The 20,440-nt window shown below is 50.2% G+C and overlaps 7 protein-coding genes across 7 annotated transcripts; 2 read left to right on the forward strand and 5 right to left on the reverse strand.

The window, feature by feature from the left end:
- Positions 1-462: 462 nt before the first annotated feature.
- Positions 463-744, reverse strand: PHYSODRAFT_535844 (hypothetical protein; the record flags this gene model as incomplete). Its single annotated transcript, XM_009541503.1, has 1 exon — positions 463-744. A coding segment is annotated over one exon (282 nt), but the record flags the coding sequence as incomplete, so codon positions are not given.
- A 6-nt stretch (positions 745-750) lies between these two features.
- On the reverse strand, positions 751-1,104 carry PHYSODRAFT_378292 (hypothetical protein; the record flags this gene model as incomplete). The annotated part of the gene is made up of 2 exons (XM_009541504.1): positions 751-849; positions 955-1,104. Coding segments are annotated over 2 exons (249 nt in total), but the record flags the coding sequence as incomplete, so codon positions are not given.
- A 362-nt stretch (positions 1,105-1,466) lies between these two features.
- Positions 1,467-1,637, reverse strand: PHYSODRAFT_535768 (hypothetical protein; the record flags this gene model as incomplete). The annotated part of the gene is made up of 1 exon (XM_009541505.1): positions 1,467-1,637. A coding segment is annotated over one exon (171 nt), but the record flags the coding sequence as incomplete, so codon positions are not given.
- A 6,454-nt stretch (positions 1,638-8,091) lies between these two features.
- Positions 8,092-10,988, forward strand: PHYSODRAFT_343005 (hypothetical protein; the record flags this gene model as incomplete). The annotated part of the gene is made up of 8 exons (XM_009541506.1): positions 8,092-8,277; positions 8,353-8,477; positions 8,548-8,749; positions 8,816-10,144; positions 10,238-10,281; positions 10,353-10,398; positions 10,486-10,551; positions 10,638-10,988. 8 exons carry the CDS (start codon positions 8,092-8,094, stop codon positions 10,986-10,988), a joined length of 2,349 nt encoding a protein of 782 aa, XP_009539801.1.
- A 112-nt stretch (positions 10,989-11,100) lies between these two features.
- PHYSODRAFT_535801 (hypothetical protein) lies at positions 11,101-12,116 on the reverse strand (the record flags this gene model as incomplete). Its single annotated transcript, XM_009541507.1, has 4 exons — positions 11,101-11,511; positions 11,581-11,631; positions 11,695-11,841; positions 11,904-12,116. The coding sequence occupies 4 exons, from the start codon at positions 12,114-12,116 to the stop codon at positions 11,101-11,103; spliced, it is 822 nt and encodes a 273-aa protein (XP_009539802.1).
- A 12-nt stretch (positions 12,117-12,128) lies between these two features.
- On the reverse strand, positions 12,129-14,585 carry PHYSODRAFT_308116 (hypothetical protein; the record flags this gene model as incomplete). Its single annotated transcript, XM_009541508.1, has 7 exons — positions 12,129-12,317; positions 12,389-12,679; positions 12,732-12,827; positions 12,890-13,184; positions 13,259-13,992; positions 14,025-14,256; positions 14,392-14,585. 7 exons carry the CDS (start codon positions 14,583-14,585, stop codon positions 12,129-12,131), a joined length of 2,031 nt encoding a protein of 676 aa, XP_009539803.1.
- An 838-nt stretch (positions 14,586-15,423) lies between these two features.
- On the forward strand, positions 15,424-17,949 carry PHYSODRAFT_343007 (hypothetical protein; the record flags this gene model as incomplete). Its single annotated transcript, XM_009541509.1, has 1 exon — positions 15,424-17,949. One exon carries the CDS (start codon positions 15,424-15,426, stop codon positions 17,947-17,949), a length of 2,526 nt encoding a protein of 841 aa, XP_009539804.1.
- Between the last annotated feature and the right edge of the window lie 2,491 nt (positions 17,950-20,440).

Raw genomic sequence — 20,440 nt, forward strand, 5'->3', positions numbered from 1 at the left:
CTCAACACGGTGGTTAACTAGAGATGTGTCGTTCTACGCTTGCACTTGCTAGCTCTGCACTTAAAATTACAACTCCTCGTAGCCCATTTGAACAGCGCACGAGTGTGAGCTTCATCACGGATACTTGGCATGGGTGAGACTAGCTCTGCTTCGATGTCGTTGATTAAATGCCTCATCGTTATCGACTATTCTAATAGAGTTGCTTTATTTTTTTATGTGCCCAGGTCATCAGACGAAATACTTCTGTATGGCGGGAAGTCATGCTGGCCACCACAACCGAGAAGCTTCAAGTGGGTTAATGCTAGGAAAATTAAAATCTCCAGGCAGTTTGTGAAAGCACCCACCCCATAAACAATATTGACGCAATCTGCTGGAAGAAGCTGCCAGCTCGGATTGCTGTGTACGTCCTAGCCCAATGAGATATATTTAATCTCCTCTCGTAGAAGTTCATGTGTAGTATCGCTAGCAGCTACACCTTTCTTTCCAGTACTTTTTCCATACGCTGCTCAAGAATGCCCGGAAGCGCGTCAATCTCCTTTTGCTGATTATGCAGTTTTTGTAGAGCTCAATGTGCGGAGGTATTCCGGTTCCTTCCATCCACTTCGAGTCTCCATGTTCTCGTAGATCATCAAGAACGGATGGGTTCGTTAAAATCGTAGAAACCAGGAGTGGGTGGTTGATGGGAAGACAATCAAGCAGAAAATCGGCCTGGTGAACGAGCGAGGCGAGACACCGATTTGCCACGTCATCAGAATTATCAATAAAATGCGGAGTCAGCCCAGCGAACTTAGAAGCATTTGCAGGTAGATCAGCAACCACGCGTCCTAAAACCCGATCTCCAATCCAGTACTCCACCAAGAGACCAACCACAACGTAGGCAGACACTCACAATAGACCCCCCCCCCCCCCCCGCGTGCTTCCACCACACACAAATATACAGACTCCCTTTCTCACTGAGTGAGTTCCATAGCTTTTACCAGTCCTGCTTTTTTCAGACGACCGCCCATCGCCTTGCCGAATCGAGTTTTGGGGTCGGAACCTGGGTACAACGGTCCCGATTTTTTTGCGCGGGTTGCAGGCCAGATACATACCCAGTGCACTCACCTAACACGTTTAAGAATTAAACGGGTTTACATAGAGATGGCGCGGGTTACGCGGGCCATAACCGTCTTGGTAAGTCTTTGTCTTAAAAAAAAAGCGCCAACACTGTCATCCATGTTCAATATGGTCTGGGCCTGGAGAGTTTGGACAGATGCAGACCTGCAAATTGAATTTCATTACATCGTGCGAAGAGAAACCCTACTGCCATTGTGGATGATAGTAGATTTATACAACGACTTACAAAACGAACATACCAAGGGCTATTTGCCAGAGGTTTTAGGCGAACTAGTCTGATTTTGCTCACCCCGAGGCGCTTGTTTCCAGAGAAAAGCTGTTTCATTTCGTCGCCATACTCCACAGGCACTTTAATTAACGCTCTTGGAGCGATACAGATCTTTAATCGCGCTCCGATACCCACTAAGCGTTACTGCTTTGGCTTTATCCCGCTTGTACACCAAAAATCGCTCAAAGAAGACAGGCGTGAACTCGTGGAGGTTCAGGCCATGAATAGAGACGATAAAAGCACAGTATTGAGATCCTCCTTGGAAAGCTACTCACAAATCCCTTTCTTGATCCCGTTGGTGTTCTCCGCTAACTTCATCCTTCTGGCCTTCGAAATGCAAGCGTCCCGGATGGCCTTTGCATCGGCCGATGGGGACGTAGCATCTGGCGAGCTTTTATCGGCCATATTTGCTGTCTAAAGCTTTTTTTCTACTCCTGCGTGAAGAGCAATTCAGAGAATTGTAGCCAATGAAACTGCATCCTACTCGTTGGAGGACAGCGCCAGAAAATCTGCAATGCGTTGCAGGAAAAGCCAACATGCGTACTATTTTTCACCAAAGTGTGTATTCGTTTTACCACAATGGCTAAGGGGGATGTTTCGCCTATACAAACAACGAGATGTTTTGCTGCGGTAAACTGGTCGGCGGTCCAAAAAGCAGCATATTTTCCTTGATGCAGATAACTCGCTAAGAAAACACTCCAACCACAATAAGAATACCTTGTTGTAGTCGAGATCCTGTAAATTTGCGACATATTTTAAAAACTCTGAAAGGATACCTACGTATTGTAAAACGCGGTTGAAATGTCCACACCTTATTAGCTAACACATTTATCTTAATCGGATTTGAATATCCGTACATAAGGATAAACCTAGCTACAAAGCCTAAGCGATTAGCAAATAGGAGTGAGTAATCCTGCTTGGACAAGCAGGTGGGACTCTGTCTAATTTAGCGACGGTGGCTAAGAGCTACCAAGACATCTTAGGACTAGTACAGACCGGAGATTGGAGTCTTTCATGCCAATCAGCGTCTGACCGGGTTGACTATCTAGTACACTATCTCGAAATACTTTGCCACCTTACATATTGCATGCTATCAAAGCTGGTGGCTCACATTGACACCTACAGAGCTATCATTATTTTGCTCTAATAGCTAGGAATGCCGATTTGCACGGTGACATTCCGCCTTATTTACTTCTCTGGCTCACTTAAGAATCGACAATTCAATTTAACCTCATTTTTTGCGATCTCACCTGATTCGCTAAATATATGGTCTCAGCCATATGATTAGGTATGAAGTTTGATTTGTGTGCAAGCTCACGAAATTACTTTAAAAAAACCTCAAAATATTAAAGAATATCACGCCTTCCGCACGCGTTCTACGACAGCGAACTGCACGGCACTATACCGACAGCTAACCAAGCTTTCCAATGGTACCATTTTGGTGTATTATCGCCAATAATTGTAGCCATTTCGCAAAACAAACTAATGCTATCTAAAATCGGGCTTACGAAAATTGTTATATTTCCCTTATTCCTGCTGTTTTTGAGCAGCCAATAGTATACCGCGAGAGCACCAAATCTCAGCTTATTTTTGGAGGAATTTCCATAAATCAGTGATTTTCACTGAGATTTGACAAAATGATTGTGACAGTTTGTCTGAATTCACTGACGCAGGTACAGTGACAATTCCCTAAATGAACCCCTCTAACTGACCATGTGTTCCCTATCTGGTTAGGATTCCTCGACTGCAAACGGGATTATATGGATTTCACTATAGGTGTTCTATAACTGATCAAAAACCTCTTTATTCTCTAAATGGTCGCCATTGTTGGCGCTTCAACCCTCTAAATTGACGCCGCAGTAATAGATCCAAACTCATATATTTTTCTCAATCACTTGCCTGCCTCCTCTCACGTATGCCATTGCTACCACTACTCCCGCCACAGCAAATCGAGCGAATAGAGAAATTTTATTTGGGATGCTAAGTTGGAACAAAGAGTTTGCAGCAACTAAATACTGATAAATAAGCTAGCCACAGTATTTTACAATCAGCGCAGCGTACATATATATTTTACGAAAAACTAAAATATTATGATGTCGAGACAACTAGGGGCTATGCAGTAGATACCAAGCAAAAGATAAAACTGCAGGCATGGTGGCAGGATATCGGGACAACAAATATTCCTATAACCTCACTGTATTGAAACTCACGTACAACCTGAGGGGATGCGACTCTGCTAATACCAATGTGAAGAAGGAGTAGGAACAGACAATATCGCGCCTACCGTTAGTTCTGTCTGTGTGAAGACGAAACAAAACAAGAGTACGAAAATGCTGGAGGGGTACCAGGTAAAGAAAGCCCTTGTGCACCTAACAATGTTTTATGAAAATGTAGCCATTAGAAGTGTAGCCATTTCTTTATCTGCTCAATTCTTTAACTGAAACAGCGTCCTAGACCGAGCGAACTGGGTGTCATTTATAGAGGTGTGACTGTATAGAAATATAGTACTGGTACGTCCATACAAATTTCAAGTCAAATTTGGAACTATAGTAATACTACAAATAGTACACGTAGGTAGCGTGTTACCTACAAAAATACTATATAAAATAGTAGTGCTTGGCGGTTATACTTTTTGCACTATTGTAGTATTTCCGGGTTCCAAGCAACACAACACACAATGATGCGGGGGCCAACCCGCACGGAAGTAGGGCTCTGTGTATTGCTAGGAAGAATCGAAAGTGAAGGGGGTGAGGCACTGTGTCTGATGGTAACCAGCCCGTGGCCTCACCAGCCTCCTAACGAGAGAAGCAGCTTCTAAAAGCTACTAGAAGGCAGCTGCTGCTCGAAGAAGTGAACAAACAGAATAAACTTGCACTTGAGCCTACTAAATCCTCATGTAGCTCGACTGGACATTTCAGTCGAGCCACGCAACTGCTCGACCTGTTTACGCGGTAAGCCACCTCAGCGTCGAGAGTAATCATTCGAAGAGATCATCCATTGTCATCAATCGGTGCTGCTGACGCACTTGGGTTATGCTACGGTGACACCAAGCTGGACCTGGAATTCACTACAACTATACAACTTGTATGTTATTCTGCACTAATATTGAAGCAACTTTATTCGTTGGTCGTCTTGAGGACTCAACAAAATACAAGGGTCTAAGCTTCTCCACTATTGTTTTGCATCTGCCCTTCCGCCGACATAACCCAGCTTTTTCGCGATAGAACGAAGTGTAAGCTCAACGGACCCAGGAGATGGTGCATTTCCTAAAATAAAATTGTCATTTGGTTTCCATGCATCCATAATAGCTTTAGATAAAATAGGTTATCTTCAATAGACCAATGTTATGTGAAGCCAAGTACCCAGTCCTATTAAAGTAACAAAGAAGCAATAGGATAGCCTTGCGGAATACCAACCGCTCCAACCTCCTCTACAGGTCCTTCGTCCACGGATCCTGCAAACTCGGGAATGAGCCGCGTTCGAGTTGAGCGAGATTGGGCTTTTCGGGTTGAGTAAGAGATTCTGATGTGAGATCTTCACCTTCATCAATTTCTGTATCTTAATTTCTGAGTCTAGAACCTTCTAAATAGTTAAAATCCAACTTTAACGGGAGGCTTCATCTGATCGGCTTCAAATGATCGGATTTGGGCTGCGCTTGCAGCTTTACTGCTATCCCAGAATTAATGTAGTTTGGAAATAGAGACATCTTACCAAAACAATAAATGCAGTTCGTGTAAACATCTCGTTGAGGATGATATTATACCGTGTTGCAGCAACTTGCGCATGCTCATAACAGCAAATACTGTTCGTACTGGTGCACGCATTTATGTCATATTGCGCAAAAAATGCGATGCCCAGTGAATTATTTCTGATAGAATACCAGTGGTTATTTGGGCTTTCTTAGCCCTGATCGTTAGCAAATAGCTTCGCGAACTACTTGGAAAAAGAGCTACGAAACCGCGGGTTACAGTTATGCAATTGTAAATATTGCGATATGGTGACTACTACTAGTATATTGATGACTCATAGAGTAACGGATGTCCACCTGCAAAGCCTCAAGGTTTTCGGTTCATACTAGTTTAGTATATTGGCTCCCAACGGTACTCAGCTCTCGCAAGTCTCTTACCGCGGCAACTCTGCTCAGTTGTGAAGGGGGGAATCATATCAATGGATACTTAAGTACTTAGGTAGACTGCAGCCTTCGCCGTGGTGTCTTTCTCCTTCACATCGACTCGCGACTTACGCAACGAGATATTGCAACAACCCCTCGGTTCACAACGGAATAACAAAGCAATCTAAAGGCTGCACTAGGGCTTCGCGGGGGCTGAGATAGCGAAAATAAAACACGCACCAGTCGTCCGCGCTGTGCGTATATCTGTTCTGTTTTATTTTACCAGTCGTCCGCGCTGTGCGTATATCTGTTCTGTTTTATTTTCGCTATCTCAGCCCCCGCGAAGCCCTAGTGCAGCCTTTAGATTTGCTTTGCGCCGCACTTGCGGCGCACCAGTCGTCCGCGCTGTGCGTATTATATTATGAACATCCACAACTACCAGATAAGCAGCTTCTTAGTGCAATAACCCACTTGCGATAATATCAATTTACTTTCTTACCTCCGCGCTGTTAATAATCAAATACAAGCAAGCTATTAGCTGCAACAGCGCCCTACCAAGCACTTACCTTCGTGCTGTAGCTTCGTCCTGGTGTTGCGTCTTCGGATTGAGAGAATGGGAAATGGTTCGAATGAAACTTGATGATGCGATTGATGCTTCCTCGGCAGCTCACGGATGACACCGTGGACCGGCTGTGAATGTCTGCGCCGCTGCGTGCGGCGGCGTATTGCGGCGGTCTTTTGACCGTCAGCCGGAAGGCGGGGCCTGTGGGTGGTCCACGGTGGTCTACATGTAGCCCATCGCGCCGTTTCCCATTACAAACCAGACGCCGTGGGTCCTCCTGGTAGTCATAGCCTACAAAGGTTGCGTGCGATACTGGCAGGTCACCAGATCGTCGGGTGTGCGGGACTCCAACGTGCGCACACCCTCCACAGCACTCGTAGTGACGCGCAGGAGCATGCTGTCAGTCAACGTGGCCTGCGCTACATGGAGTTGGCTGCGACGGGGTGGTCCTCTCATGGTGCACTCATGGCGCGGCGGGGCGAAGAAAGTCGCAGTGGTAGAGACCCAGATACGGCTGACTCAGGGAAGGTGACGACACGTCGCCGCATAAAGCGCTGCTGGGGCGCTCGCTGGTGGCCTGCAACGCATTGGGAAGAAGGAACGCAAGTCGGCCCAGGAAAATGCAGAACTCAAGCTTCGGAGGGCAGGCGCTGCTGAAGGAGCAGCGGGACCACGTTCGCTATCCGCGGTACCAAATCGACGGAAGTCGAGTAGACCGTTTCAACTATTCGGCGGGGCATCGGGAGATATGAGCTCGATGTTGACGGTGGATGCGTCGGTCGTTATCTTAGTTAGGATAAATGAACTCAATCTAACCTCAACCTTGAAATGAAAAAAAAAATGATTGATGCTTCCTCACCGATTGAGACCGACTAGATGATTATTTAGATGACCTATTAAGTTTCATAAAATTTCAATATATGAGGGATACTTAAACAGGTGCGATACACGCACGGCTTCATGCGACACCGATTTAATCCTGTGCCGGCTGCGTAGCAGCATACCTTACGGTACACATGTCTTGCGTCTAGGCTCTCCGTGTGACGGTCTGCTCGTTTTTGGCCTTGGCCTCTGCTGTCTGGGCTCTCCGCGTGGCGGTTTGATCGTTTTGTTGCGTCTGCTCCTCGTCGACACAGTTGCTGTTGTTGGTTTCTCTCGTTGGCGTCCGCACTTGTTTGTTACGTCTGCTCCTCGTCGAGACAGTCGCTGTTGTTTGTTTGTCCCGGTCGGTTTAGTTGAGTTCCGCCAGCGCCTCGCCGACCAGTAGTTCAGCATCTCGACCCCCTCCACGGTAGCGTAGGATTCGCAATTTCTACTATGTCACAATTTTTAAAACGAGTGATAAGTGATATGGTAGCACTTAGAGAGGAAGTACGGCGGCATCGGGAGTCAAGATGCTGTGTTGAGTACGCTGGAAAATCGAAACTGAGATTGAGTTTAGCACCTTCGTCCTATTCCTCCTAAGCAATTATAGTCCTTGGTGCCTGCAACTTCAATATCTAACTTCAAGCACATCGCTTCCTACATCTTTAACTTCATCCAGATGACTGCGTTGCACGCAGGTCACACGGCTTACTGCAGCTTGATCTCCACAAAGTTGGCAGATCGTTACCCGTTTTCGCGCTCTATGTGTTTGTAGTCGATAATATCGTGACAATCTGGTAGTATACCTTCCTAAAATTGATAAGTGCTCAATTCAATAGTATACGGTACACAAATTGGCGCTATCCGTTATTAGCATTTGCTAATCGCCCTGATAATTCCTAGTCTAAAATAGAGGTGGGGAATCTAATTAGGAGATCAGTCGAAATAAATAAGACTTTGGAGTCTAAATTAGCCAAGACCTCGACCAATTTACTATCCGATTAGACGTGATCGCAATATATCAATTCCTGTATACAAATTCCTGAAAAAGCAAGCACGTTGCCACATAAAAACTTACGGGATGACTTGAAGCGTCGCCTTGTCACATGTGGCGCGTCCTTTCATGGCCACTCGATCTAAGTAGCAGCTTCCGGTGCAGAACTCAGGTTCATGACCGGCACGAAGGGCAGAGGCCGGGGCTCCGTGGCCGCGCGGTATGCGCGCGCCAACGCGCTGGTGGGGTCCGTGCTGAACAAGTTCCACAATGGGTCGGAGCGGGCGGTGGACCCGTTCGTGATCCGCACGCTGAAGGAGCACGAGCCGCGGCTGCTGGGCATCCGGTGCTTCGTGGAGCAGGTAGAGTACGCACAATAATAATAAGCTTATCCTTCCTGAGGCTGCGGGTTGAAGACTGAAGCGGGCGTTGCGCAGGGGCCAGCGGAGGACAGTCGACGCGCCAAGGACGAGTCGCACGTGGTCAACCACACGACGCACGCGTCGGGCATTTTCGGGCTCTTCACAGTCTGCGGGGGGTTGTTCGGACCGGGGGTAATCATGTCAGTGCGGGTTTTGTGGCGGGAGCTTGGAGGTGGAGGCTTATCTACTGTGAGTTTTGTGCTTTGACAGGCGTCAGTGGGATGCGTGCAGCGGAACGGAGGGCGACACGGACGAGCGGGAGGCCGCCATGGCGGAGTACGTGGCTACGGTGGACAAGATGCTGCCTGGGTGGGACGAGAGCCTGCCGGACCACCCCGTTGCCAGCACGGACCGCTTCTGGGAGGACGATGCGACGGCGACGAACTGTCCGCTGTGCTTCGTCGCCTTCTCCGTACGCGAACGTCGTCACCACTGTCGGTTGTGCTTCTCGATATTCTGCGCGGGCTGCTGCGGACAGATCCTGGAGGTCGCCTTGTGTCCAGGCGCGCCGCTGCGCGCGCAGCGCGTGTGCACGCCGTGCTATCAGGCGGAGTACCGTGCCCAGCAGCTTCGAGAAGCGAGGAAAATCAGCCGCGAGAACCAGGAACTCGAGCAGAGGATTCGCGCGGTGCTGTCTACAGCGAAGCAGACACTTGCGGCCAAGCAGCAGGAGGAACAGAAATTGCGCGCGCTGGCGATTGACGCGGGCTGCGACGTACAGGCTCTCGATGAGGCTATTCAGAAGCAGCACGGCGGATCCCCCATAGGCTCCGCGTCAATGGAGCTGCGAACGCCGCCAGCAGCGCACCGATTCGCACCAACGCAAACCTCGGTGGAAGCCTCAAACCAGCTCGCTCTGGCTCATCGGCAACTAACGATGAGCTTCAAGATGGCGCAATGTCGTGCTCATCGGGTGCTCGACAAGATGAACGCAACAATCGCGGCGTTGCGAGATGCTGTGAACACTCAAAAGTCGACGAACAACAGGTCGCCATCGCCTGATCATGAAGACAACGGATGGAGCGCCATGATTCGCCACACGGACAGTTTCCTCACGCAAACCGATCGGGAGGCGCTGCAAGTTGTTCCGGATGAGCTCTACAGCCGTTTACGCTCTCGAAGTAGCAGCTCCGTTGACAACTCGGCTGCATCGGACCAAAGTATTGCCATGCTGTGGCAGACGGAGTGTCTGAAAGATAATCGGACGCGGACTTTTGTCACAGACTTGGCTGAAGCTGTGCGTGCCAGGCTAGATGCTTCGTCAGGGTCAGATACTGAAGACTCGGACGCGAATGAGGCACCCGTGGCCACGTCACGTCCGTTGTGGGAACAGCCTGTGCAGACTACAGCTAATGCTAGCCCAGCGTCCAATTCGGTACCGACTTCTTTGGAGCTTGAGAAGGTGTACGAGCTCATCTGTACACAGTGCGAAACGGGGCCAGCGTCGGAATGGGATGAACAGATTCGCCTCGATGTCACGAGAACATTCGGGATATCCGCGCGGCGGCAGCACCGCAAGAGCATAGACCCTACTTCACGTGCTATATGCCATTCGAACGGCGTCGCAATTCCACTCGAGAGACGGCAAGCAGCGCTGCAGAATGTGCTTCGGGCTTGTGCTAGCGTGGATACCGAAGTCGGGTACTGCCAGGGGATGGATCACGTCGCGGCGTTGATGCTGGCTGTGAGTGACTGGAACGAAGCGCGTGCATTCTGGTTGCTTGTTAGCCTCCTTGCATCCCCACGGTTCGAGCTTGAGAGACTGTATGGGCCAGGACTGCCGCATCTAACTCTCCGCTGCTTCCAGGTAAGAAGGTTAAGAACTACTTTCTCGGGCTAGAATTGTACTAACGTGTCGTGATGTTTAGCTGGACCGCCTTCTACGAATGCATCTACCTAGCACTTTCAGGCTATCGACTTCCCAATCAGCATCGTTGCAACAGGGTAGGCTTGAGCACATACGATACAGGTGCCCGACTATTTTTGCGCTAACGCTGATGTTGCTGTATTTGCAGGTGGTTTATGACTCTTTTCACCAACATGGAGGCGCTGTCCTACGACGTCGTTATACAAGTGTTCGAGGGATTTATTTTCAAGGGATGGAACCATATCCTCCGCACCGCTCTTGTGATCTTGGAGGAGCTGTAGAGACCCATTCTTGCCAGCTCTTTTGACGAGATCCCTCGCCTGTTTTACGACATCCAGGAGTATGCGGTGAGTCCTTGCAGGATTTCCATCTCATGCACGTGTATCACCATCGTTAATGTCTATTATCTTGCAATATACTTTCGTCTTTGTAGCCTCGACTCATGGACGCGGGATACGTCCTCACGCAATCAGCAAAGTTCGAGGTGTCTGATCGAATGTTGAAGCGTTTGCACAACGAGTTCGAAGAGGAGACACCGACAGCAGAACCATCCACCAGCAAGATTGCACGACCTCCCAAACTTACCCCCAAGAACGACAGTCTCACAGGCCGACGCACTACAAACCAGCGCCCTCAGAAAAGAAGAGCATCGCTTCCGCCTTCCTATCTGCGGCCAGAAGCTCGACAAGAACGACAGTTTGTGTCACGAGATCACATCTCGAAAGCCCCTTCCTCAACAAGGCGAGCCTCTCCGTCGCAAATGCAGTCACCAGCCGTCGTGTGATGAGGTCACGAACCTCCTGACCTCCCTCCCCCTCAGTATTCTAGTGCCCTAATGAATAGTAAAAACAGATAACCTGTATCGCACAAGACGCGTTGTTTCTCTTTCTCTTTAGCTAGAGCTTCCGCAGGTTCAAAAATCCCTGTGCCTTCTCATCAAGGTCGTACGAGATGACAACAAGGGCTCGTGCTGGCAGTGCCAGGAACAAATCAATCGCCAGGCCCGCCACGTTGCCAGCACTGTGATGCAGACGCCGAATTGCTGGATGGATGGATGATGGAGAGCAAGTCGCCTCTTTCGTATCGGTCGACGAGCGCAATAGAGCGGCTGGTTCACCGTTCACGAGCACTTGGATAGCTGGGGAGTAGTTGGTGAAGAATGCTGCCTGGAGATGATAAAGCCCTGGCAGCAGCAACCTCACCTCGTCGGACCCAAACTGCCACAAGAAAATGTCCGCATTCGTGTTCACCACTTGAGAGCTCCATTGAATCGTTTGCTTTGTGCTGGGAGGGCCATCCTTCCAGATCTACAACAGAGGAAGCACCACTTAATCAGCCTGCATTCTTTTGTAGGGATAGATAGTAGCAATACTTACATAGCGAGCTTGGTAGATTTCGCTGCGTAGCTGCCGCGTAATGGCTTGCAACTGTCGGTTGATGCTCTCGACTTGAGGTTTCGTTGCAAACTCGCCAGCTGCTGCGCTTTCCACTTGCTTCATGGCGTTCTGCAAACCGTTCAGGGTCGACTGCGAGTCCAGGAGATCCTTAACGTCTGCAACAGACATCTTCTCGTTCACGATCCGCTGCAACGCGCTTAACTCATGCTGAATGGACTCGGCGAGTGACAACAAATTGTGCTGGCGAAGTGTACAATGCTGTTAGACACCACAACATTATACTGGCAGCCCTTCTGACTTACCATGTTGTGCTTGACCTGCACAAGCTCCAACGCATCGGCCTTGGCCTCGTTGAGCTGTCGCAACTGGCCAACGTCGTCCATTATGGTTTCTTGAGATCGCTGAATATTGTCGATTAAAGCATAGGCGACCTCTTCGACTCGAGCGCTGTCGGCCTTCTCTGCGAGCTGCTTCCACGCATCCACTGTAGGGTAGCAATTGTTAGTGCGTGGCATATTCTGCAGCGCTCAGACGCAGCTGACAGGCGTACTCGCATCCATCTTCCGAGTTAGCAGCTTTGTGATGTCGCTCTTGCAGAGCTTCTTGCCGATGGCCAGCAGCAATTCTTGTCTACATCCAGCAATCTCCTTCTGCATCCGAGCCTCCATTTCTTCGACGTCTTGGGAGATACGTGCTAGATCTTCTCGTATCGCATCCTAACAAAGCACCGCATCCAGGCTCAATTAGCAGTCCGTCTTCAGCCGGAGCCACGACTCGTATCACTCACCTCCTCCCTTTCCTGCAATTCTGGCGAAAGAGCTACCTCCTTGACGACTGGAACAGCAGCAGCAGCTTCTCGTATCCTTTCACTCTCCATTAGCTTGCATTCCAAGCTCTCCACCTTCTGGGCCATATCTTGCCGCAGCTTTGCGAACGTTTCTGTATCCTGAATATGCGAAGACTTGAATTGCAACTCCAGACTCTTTAGCTGGTCCTGCATGCTGTCTGTCAACTGAGCCATGCGCTCCTCCGTCTTGCATCGTAGCTGCTCCAAGCTTTGCTCGACCAGCAAACATTTCTAAAAGAACGTGTCAGTTTTTGAGCAGATTGTACTCAGCGTGCATCCATACCTTTGTATTCACTTCTTCCTGGTGCTGAGTTTTGGCTGTGAACTCCTCTTTGGCACTTTGTAGCGCTGTTTGTTGCTGCTCCAAGCCCACAGAGAGCTGTCAATACGATTTATCAATTGTCTCTCGATGAATGCACATCATGAGAGGAGACCACCAACCTCTTTGCGCAGCCTGGCCGTTCGACGCTTCGCATCTACACGGACGCGCTCCTCCAATGCCATGGCAAGATCTGAACTAACAGCCGTCGCCTGAGCACGCTCCAAGTTGTCGATGCGAAGCTGAAGCTTGTGAATCAACCGAGCCTGATCTTCCAGCACACGCGCCACCAGACCGAAAGACTCGGGCAACACGGTTTGGACATTCCGCCACTTGCGCTCGCTCTGTAGACTCGTTGCCAGGGCCTCCAGTCCCTCATTCACAACAATATCCTCTGGCATGGCCAAGTCAAGGGTCCTTTGTTCAGTTTAGACGACGCTTCAAGCTGCCAAATCGTAAATGATATAGGAAATGTAAGGAGAACTAGTTACCACGTGCCTCGCACTTCAACTGTCCGCTGCTTGGGCGTCGCTGCAAACCGGAAATTCAAACCCAGAAGGACGGAGTCGAGACGGTGAAGCGCCTTGGGCTGGCCATTTACTGCGTCACCGCTCATCACTGCACTTATCATCACCGTCTTTGAGGGTAGTGGGAACATTTCCTTTACAAGTGAGAGGGGCTCCTTGTCGAGCGCTTTCAGAGCCTCAATGGCCGCGGACACCCTGTAGCCATAACAGTCATTTATCTTCAGCAACTCGCGGGACATCCGGCAGTCGGGGTCTTCCAAACACTCCGGTAGACCGTTCAAGAAGTTGCTCTTGCCAATTGACAACTGCTTAAGGCCCCAGTCGCACAGCGCTTGAGTGGGCACGGCGCTAGTATCAAAGCCGATGAGCTGGAGCTCTTCAAGTTCCGGACAAACTGCAGCCACATCGGCGAGCTTAAGAGTTGGCCCGTAGTCTCCCCAAAAGTTTAATCGGAGCTCTCGAAGTCCCCTACCGATCAGCCCCAGCAAGTCCCGCACCAATATCTCGCTTCCCATGCCAGAGATCGCCAAACTGAGCTCACGAAGGCGACGAGAGCGTTCTGGCTGATGATTTGGAGCGTCTTGAACGAACTGCCCCATCCGATCGTCGGCTTTTAGTGTTAGCCGGCAAATTCCATACCCAGGAACAACGACGTCCATGGAATCGGCCATAGCGACGTGGTTATAAAGCGCTCGGTACTGTAGCGATGCGAGTGCGACAGCACAAGCACAGTGTTGTTTCCTGGGTTCGCGGAACCTTCGAGTCGAAGCTCCGTTCCCTCTCGGACCGTGAGAAAGCCGTATTCTGGAGGCCTCGTTGGATCGATAGAGTTCCGCTCCCGTATCGGTTCAGGATAATTGGATTCCAGCACCTCGGCAGTGTCGGATACGCACTCGTGCGTCGGATTAAAAAAAAAACTCGTGGTGCTCTGCAGCATTTTATCGGGCGAGCCGGACTCGCCACTACAAAGTCCATACATTAGCCAGCGCCAACGCATCAGATCCAAGGATTGGGCGTCAGCACCAGTGGGTGGATACCCTCAAAGTTTCCGGTGGGGGCAATTCGGCTGCTGAGCAACTTTGGAGTTGGACGCCCACTTGAGATCCAGCTCTAGCTCCTTGTACGTGGCGTCTCGCGTAACTGGCGAGGTTGCGCGGTTAGTCCCCGTCAGGCGGCACATGGACCGACCAGCGATCAGCGTACTAAAGAGAAAGCCCGAAATCTTCGTCACCGGTTTGTTCTTGGCTTCTTCATCGTCTAACTCCTCTGTCAAGCACGCAAAGTCCGTCATCGCTAGAGGCCTCGTTATCCCTAGAACAGAATGATGATCGACCTGCGCCTTGAATGTTTTAGCGTCACCGACGAACGCCCCAGACGTTTCCCCCCCTCCACGCTTCGACCACCAGAGCTCGGGCTCGAACAACGCAAAAGTGAACAAGCCGCGGGATTTCCATCTCTAAAACTTTCCCCAACTCACGCGAGAATGCGTCCACCGTCAACACCTCGTCAGTTGGATCACGGGACAGATCTTGCTCCCCATTCGACGACACCGCCTCGTGCCCCAAGGCCCCAGGTACAGGCACACTTTTCAGGATAATTTTCCTTAAGTAGCGCCCGGTTCATGATGACTAGGGTCAGATCGTCTATTGAGTTACTACTTTTCACTGCTACGATGTCTGCTAAGTCTTAGGGTCCCGACCTTCTACCATGACTCGTTCATGTATTCCTCCTCATTCTGCTGGCTCGATGCTTCGGGCGTCACGGGGGCACTCCACTCATGATGAAGGTGAAGTTTGAAACTTCACCTTTAGAAACTTCAAGTTTGTGCTGTTTGATTATTGACGCTTTGAGGTTTCGACTGGGACCGCATCATGGGATATGCTCCCTGCAAGACATGATGGCTTTGTATGAGCCGAGGCCCGAGTGATCAGAACCACCGTACCCTGTACACATGTGAAGAAAACAAATGCCTCGTTCGCTTGTAACATGCATGGTCCAGGTGGCGCGATGAGACGATCGGTTCCTGCCGCTCAAACAGAAAAAATGCCGAGGCCCCCGCGGCGGCGGCAATGGCTGTGCTTCATTTGTGATCAAGCCGTCCAGCGGCGCGAACGCGTCTCAGTAGCGCGATGGAACCTCGCCGGGCCCCTCAGCACCACAGGAGCGCAGAGACCAACTCAGCTAGGTATCGCTTTCTTGACCAAGTCGACCACGATGACGCCGAAGGATGCGCCGACGCCGCATCGGAGACCAAGACCAGTCGTCGCCCAAGCAGCGGCTTTCTCAGCCCTGCTGACCTGCTGAGCGCTCCGTGGTTCGGGTGGCTGTCCGTCTACGCCTTCACGCTCTTCTGCTTCTCCGCCAGTCGTTGGCTGGCGCTGAGAGAGGTCATCATGATGTACAGCAGCGCCAAGGACTACGTCTTAAGCGTGAAGCTCGCTTCGATGGGCCTTGGTTTCGTGGAGGACTTGGTCTGCACCACCTACTTCGTGTGCGCACTGTGGCTGTTTGACTCCCTGAAGCGCACGGTCGGCGACCGGTTCGGCGCTGAAGGCGGCAAGCGGAGGTGCGTCCTGAAGCCTCAGACGGTCGGCTCGCTCGCGACGTTTGTGGTGTCGTGGCTGCTGTTCTTCGCCTTGATGACGCCCTTCGTCGCGGACTTGCTGCTCGTGGTGAACCGCGACATGCGCTTCACGTTCGACCTCGTGACGATGGCGATCAACGAGAAGGAGTTCGCGAGCGCGGCCCCGATATTGACCGAGGAGATCCACCGAGGCTACGTGGGGGCGGGCGTGCTGGTGGCTGTCACGACGCTGTTTGCGTGTGTGCGTGTGAAGGCTGCGTGGGCTGATCTGTCGGTTTGGAACCCGACGCACGTAGTGGCGGCTGCGGGTGGTCTTAAGTACATGGAAGTCGCTCTAGAAGAGGACGCAGATAGGCTGGAGTCGCCCAACACCAAAGATCAGGGCGTTCGCAAGCTTTCCTGTGTGCACTATAACGCTATCTACCACCACGGTTTGCGGGTAGCTATCATCCTCGTGGGTACCGTAGTAATGCCCGCCGTTGCAGTCGCGCTACGCTGCGCATGTTCCCCGCTGGTAGCGTACACCGGTATGAATGCGACACTTAACGAATTGTTCGGCCACGCCTTTCAACCCGCACCGACAGACACAACATTTTCAACAGTGAAGGGCGACAAACCGTGGGCCGAAACGTATATCCACCCAACTGAGAAGTACGAGCTGTTTGGAGACGATTCTCTTTACCGACGCACCACCGGCTTCCAGGGGGATCTCGCTTTCGACGTCAATATCTCCAACGAGAACCCTCCCAACGTCCTGGTCATCGCAGTCGAGTCCTTCCGCTACCAAGACTCTCGTTACCTGGTCGGAGAGGAAGACCCGTCCAACCTGTTCAATGGAACGAACATGACCATCACGCCGAACTTCGACAGGTGGGCCAAGCGCGGAGTGGCTCTCCGCAATATGTGGTCGAGCACCCCAACGAGCAGGTCTTTGGAGAGTCTGCTATTCGCGCAGATTCCGTACGACAGCACTGTGAAGACAGGCATCACCGGCGGAAGGAAGGAGACAAAGCTGTCTGGTTTACCCCAACTCTTCAAGGCCAAGGGGTACGAAACATTTTTCACGACGGGGTGCCCGACGCGCTTTGAGAACTGGGATGTGTTTCTTCCTACCCACGGCTTTGAGACCGTCTTGGAATCCAAGGAAATGAAGCTTCTGGCTGAGAGTAAACTCGGTATTCCGCGTGGAGACTGGTCTGGCAAAGCACGTCGTGGGTTCAAGTGGGGGGTCCACGACGATATCAACTTGCAGCTTTTGGGTGAAATGTTCATTGACAAGACGAGGGAGCAGCGAGAGCGAGTTGCACGGGGTCTACCCAAAAGGCCATTGTTTACCACGCACTACACCATTTCCAGCCATGCGCCTTTCAAAGCACGCCCGGCATGGTATGCTAAGGCCGACAAGCCAGACTTCTCCGCGTTCTACAAGGGGCAAAAACACTCGACTATGATCAAGAACTACCTCGAAATGCGCTACTTCACGGACATGCAGCTGGGTAAATTCATGGACCGCATGGAGAAGGAGGGCGTCCTCAACGACACCATCGTCGTCATCGTAGGCGACCACGGCCAAGCGCCTGAAGCTGACGTTACGAACACGCACGAGGAGTCTGTGACCCGTGTGGCAGGCGCTATCATCGCCGAGGGTCGGTTGGGTGAAGCTGCTGGACTTGTGATCGAGGACGCCGTGGATCACTACGACATTCTCAACACGCTGGCAGATATCACAGGACTGCCTGAGGGAGGGTTCGTGCAGACTGGCGTCGGGCGCTCACTCAAGCGCAAGGTTCCGTTTGGCGAGCGCGTGGTGTACAGCAACGACCCGAGCCGCAAGATGGCGATCGTGCGTGGCCACCAGCGCCTTCGCTATGATCAAGTAACGGCTTCGATGAGCTTGCATGATACCGAGCGCGACCATGCCATGAATGTCGATATGTTTCCGAGCCTTCCAGCCGAAGAGCAGGCCGAATGGGAGAACTGGCGCGAGTACGGTCGCCGCGTCACCGCGTACTTTAAGCAGCGCTTGGATGGCAACTGCCTGCTGGCTGTTGATTGTACTTCAGGTAGCTAACTAGGTTGTGTGCTTGTAGACTATCAGTAATATCAAAAGCATTTGTACTACATACTGTAGTAGCAGTCTTCGTCGATAATTGGTATAAGGACCATATTCCATATTCACCTGGCCAGTACGGCCAGCATGATTAACAACTAAGCCCATTCTCCTCCGAAAACGACTCACCCCGCACAAGAATGAGCTTTTACGTTGCAAATTTTAAATTATTGACTGCTGCTGATTCCTAATTTAAAATTAAATACTGCTACGTGGTTTATTTTTCTAAGACACGGGATTAAATTACATGTTCTGGTTTACAGATTCAATATTATTATATATAGGCTATATTAATAATTTATAGCACAACAATTCGGCGCTGGTAAGTGTACAATACTGTACGCTTGCATCACCATCATTTTTAATTTTAAGGTCCCATCGAAGAGCTGTATCGATGGAATTTTCAATTCCTGAATTAAAATTCAGGACTTCCAATTGCAGAGCAGGCCGAGAACACAAGACACAAGGCGCACACTCACCCGGTTACATACGGGTTGCTGCTACAGAAAGTGATCGTAAATGCTGCACACCCTGAGGGCGGACTCAAATTTCCAAAGAGAGCCCGCCGAAAGGAAGGAAATACGCGTCTAACTCAAACCAGAAGATGTTGCAACGATTCAGGTATCGTTGAATACATGTAGCTCAGAGTGAGGTGATGAATATACCAAGGCCAAAAGCGTTGGCAATGTCTGCAGTGAAGAAATCGAAATGCTGGATTCCCAGCATTTCGGGATAGATTTCACCCCTGTATACTTATCTAACTGGTGAAAACTATATCAGCATTTCAGGAGACCAGAACTTAATTAAACTACACTTTAAAGCTATAATTTAGTATATGAGAGCTGGGATAGCTAAAAAACTTAGTGTGAGCATCTTCACCGCGGCCGCGCCGTCACTATCTCTATCGCCATAGCAGCAATTCAACGAGAAACAAAGTCGCGCGCGTTGCACGAAGAAGCTCTGAAATCTACGACTTACCTGTTACCTGGCATGTAAATTTGCTTTCCATTACAACGCATCTCCTGCGCCTGCTTCGCAGCCGCAGCTGACTGACTTAGTGCCTATCAGGATTTTTTATTTATGAGCTTTTCGCCCGTCGACCATTATCATCTTCTGCAGACGCAAAATTTTCTTTCTTTATATTTTTTAGTAGCCACCTCAGCAACGTAGTACTAGATGCACTTGAGTGCGAGGGGGTTAAAGAGGTGACGGATGCGTGCGTTCGGCTGGAGGTGCAACACTGAAAACACGCGTTGTACTTCCTTACCTGCCAAGTAATATTAATACATGTAGTTGAATGTGCATCACTTACGGCCTCGCGGCGACAACCTGACACCGCTGATCACCGATGTGTGGACTGGTACGCGGTAAGCCGTCGCTTTCGAGGTGTCTTCCATCCATCTCGAGCTTGTGTCGGATTTGAGATGGAGAGCATAGGCGCCAATCAGTTAACTTCAGTTACCGGGGCCAGTTTTCCGGCTTCAGTATTACCGGCTTCAGTTACCGAGGTGCCGCCTAATTAATCTGTGTTGGGCTGTCCCACCGGGATTACTGCTATCCCAGAAAAAATATTTCACATAACAAGTGTTTAACTCAGAAACACAAACCTTAAGGCCCATTCCTAACCGGTTAGTTTGACAAATAACTAGGGCTCCGCGAAGGCTGGGATAGGAGGGTTTTGGGATAAACCCCTGTATTAGTTGTTTTTTAACGATCCACGGTCATCTCCTGCTCCTGCTTCGCAGCCGCAGCATCTGCCCGGTAATTTACCTCAACGGCGAAGATGCAAGACACGACTTGGCAGTAATTGTACACAGTAATAAAACGAACCTTGCTCGAGATCTGCTTGTAGCTTGTAGAGAAATGAAAATGCTTGCCGTTGTATGCTACTACAGTAGTCCATCCGCTTTAATCATTCACTTTACCGGTACTTCACACCATCCGGTTCGATATATGTTATTGACTCATATCGGTTCAAACTGCCCACGCATATAAACCTTTTCAGTGCGGCACCAGAGCCGTACCGGTTTCAAGAAATATACCAGTTAGGTGTCAAGAGGGGTCATCGTTTGACTTGATGTACCACGGATACTAGGGCTCCGCGAAGGCTGGGATAGGAGGATTTTGGTATAAACCCCCTCTTTAGTTTTATTGATGTCTTTTCTTATGACGGTCATCTCCTGCCCGAAAATTGTCCTTAAGACTGTAGATGCCAGATATCAACTGGCAACGCTTTACAACAAATGCGAACCTTGGCTGAGATCTGTTTGGGAAGTTTTATACTTGAAAATGCAAATGCTTATTTCCAGTGCTACAACAGTCCGTCTCAATCGTTCTCTTTACTTCAATTCGTTCACTGCTCGAATATGTATTGAATCATACCAGTATCGTCGGTTGCACACTGGTTGGACCTGTCCACGCATATAAACCTTTTGGAGGCAACAGTGTGGCA

This window comes from Phytophthora sojae (genome assembly GCF_000149755.1).
Source record: "Phytophthora sojae unplaced genomic scaffold PHYSOscaffold_25, whole genome shotgun sequence".
Lineage (NCBI taxonomy): Eukaryota > Oomycota > Peronosporomycetes > Peronosporales > Peronosporaceae > Phytophthora > Phytophthora sojae.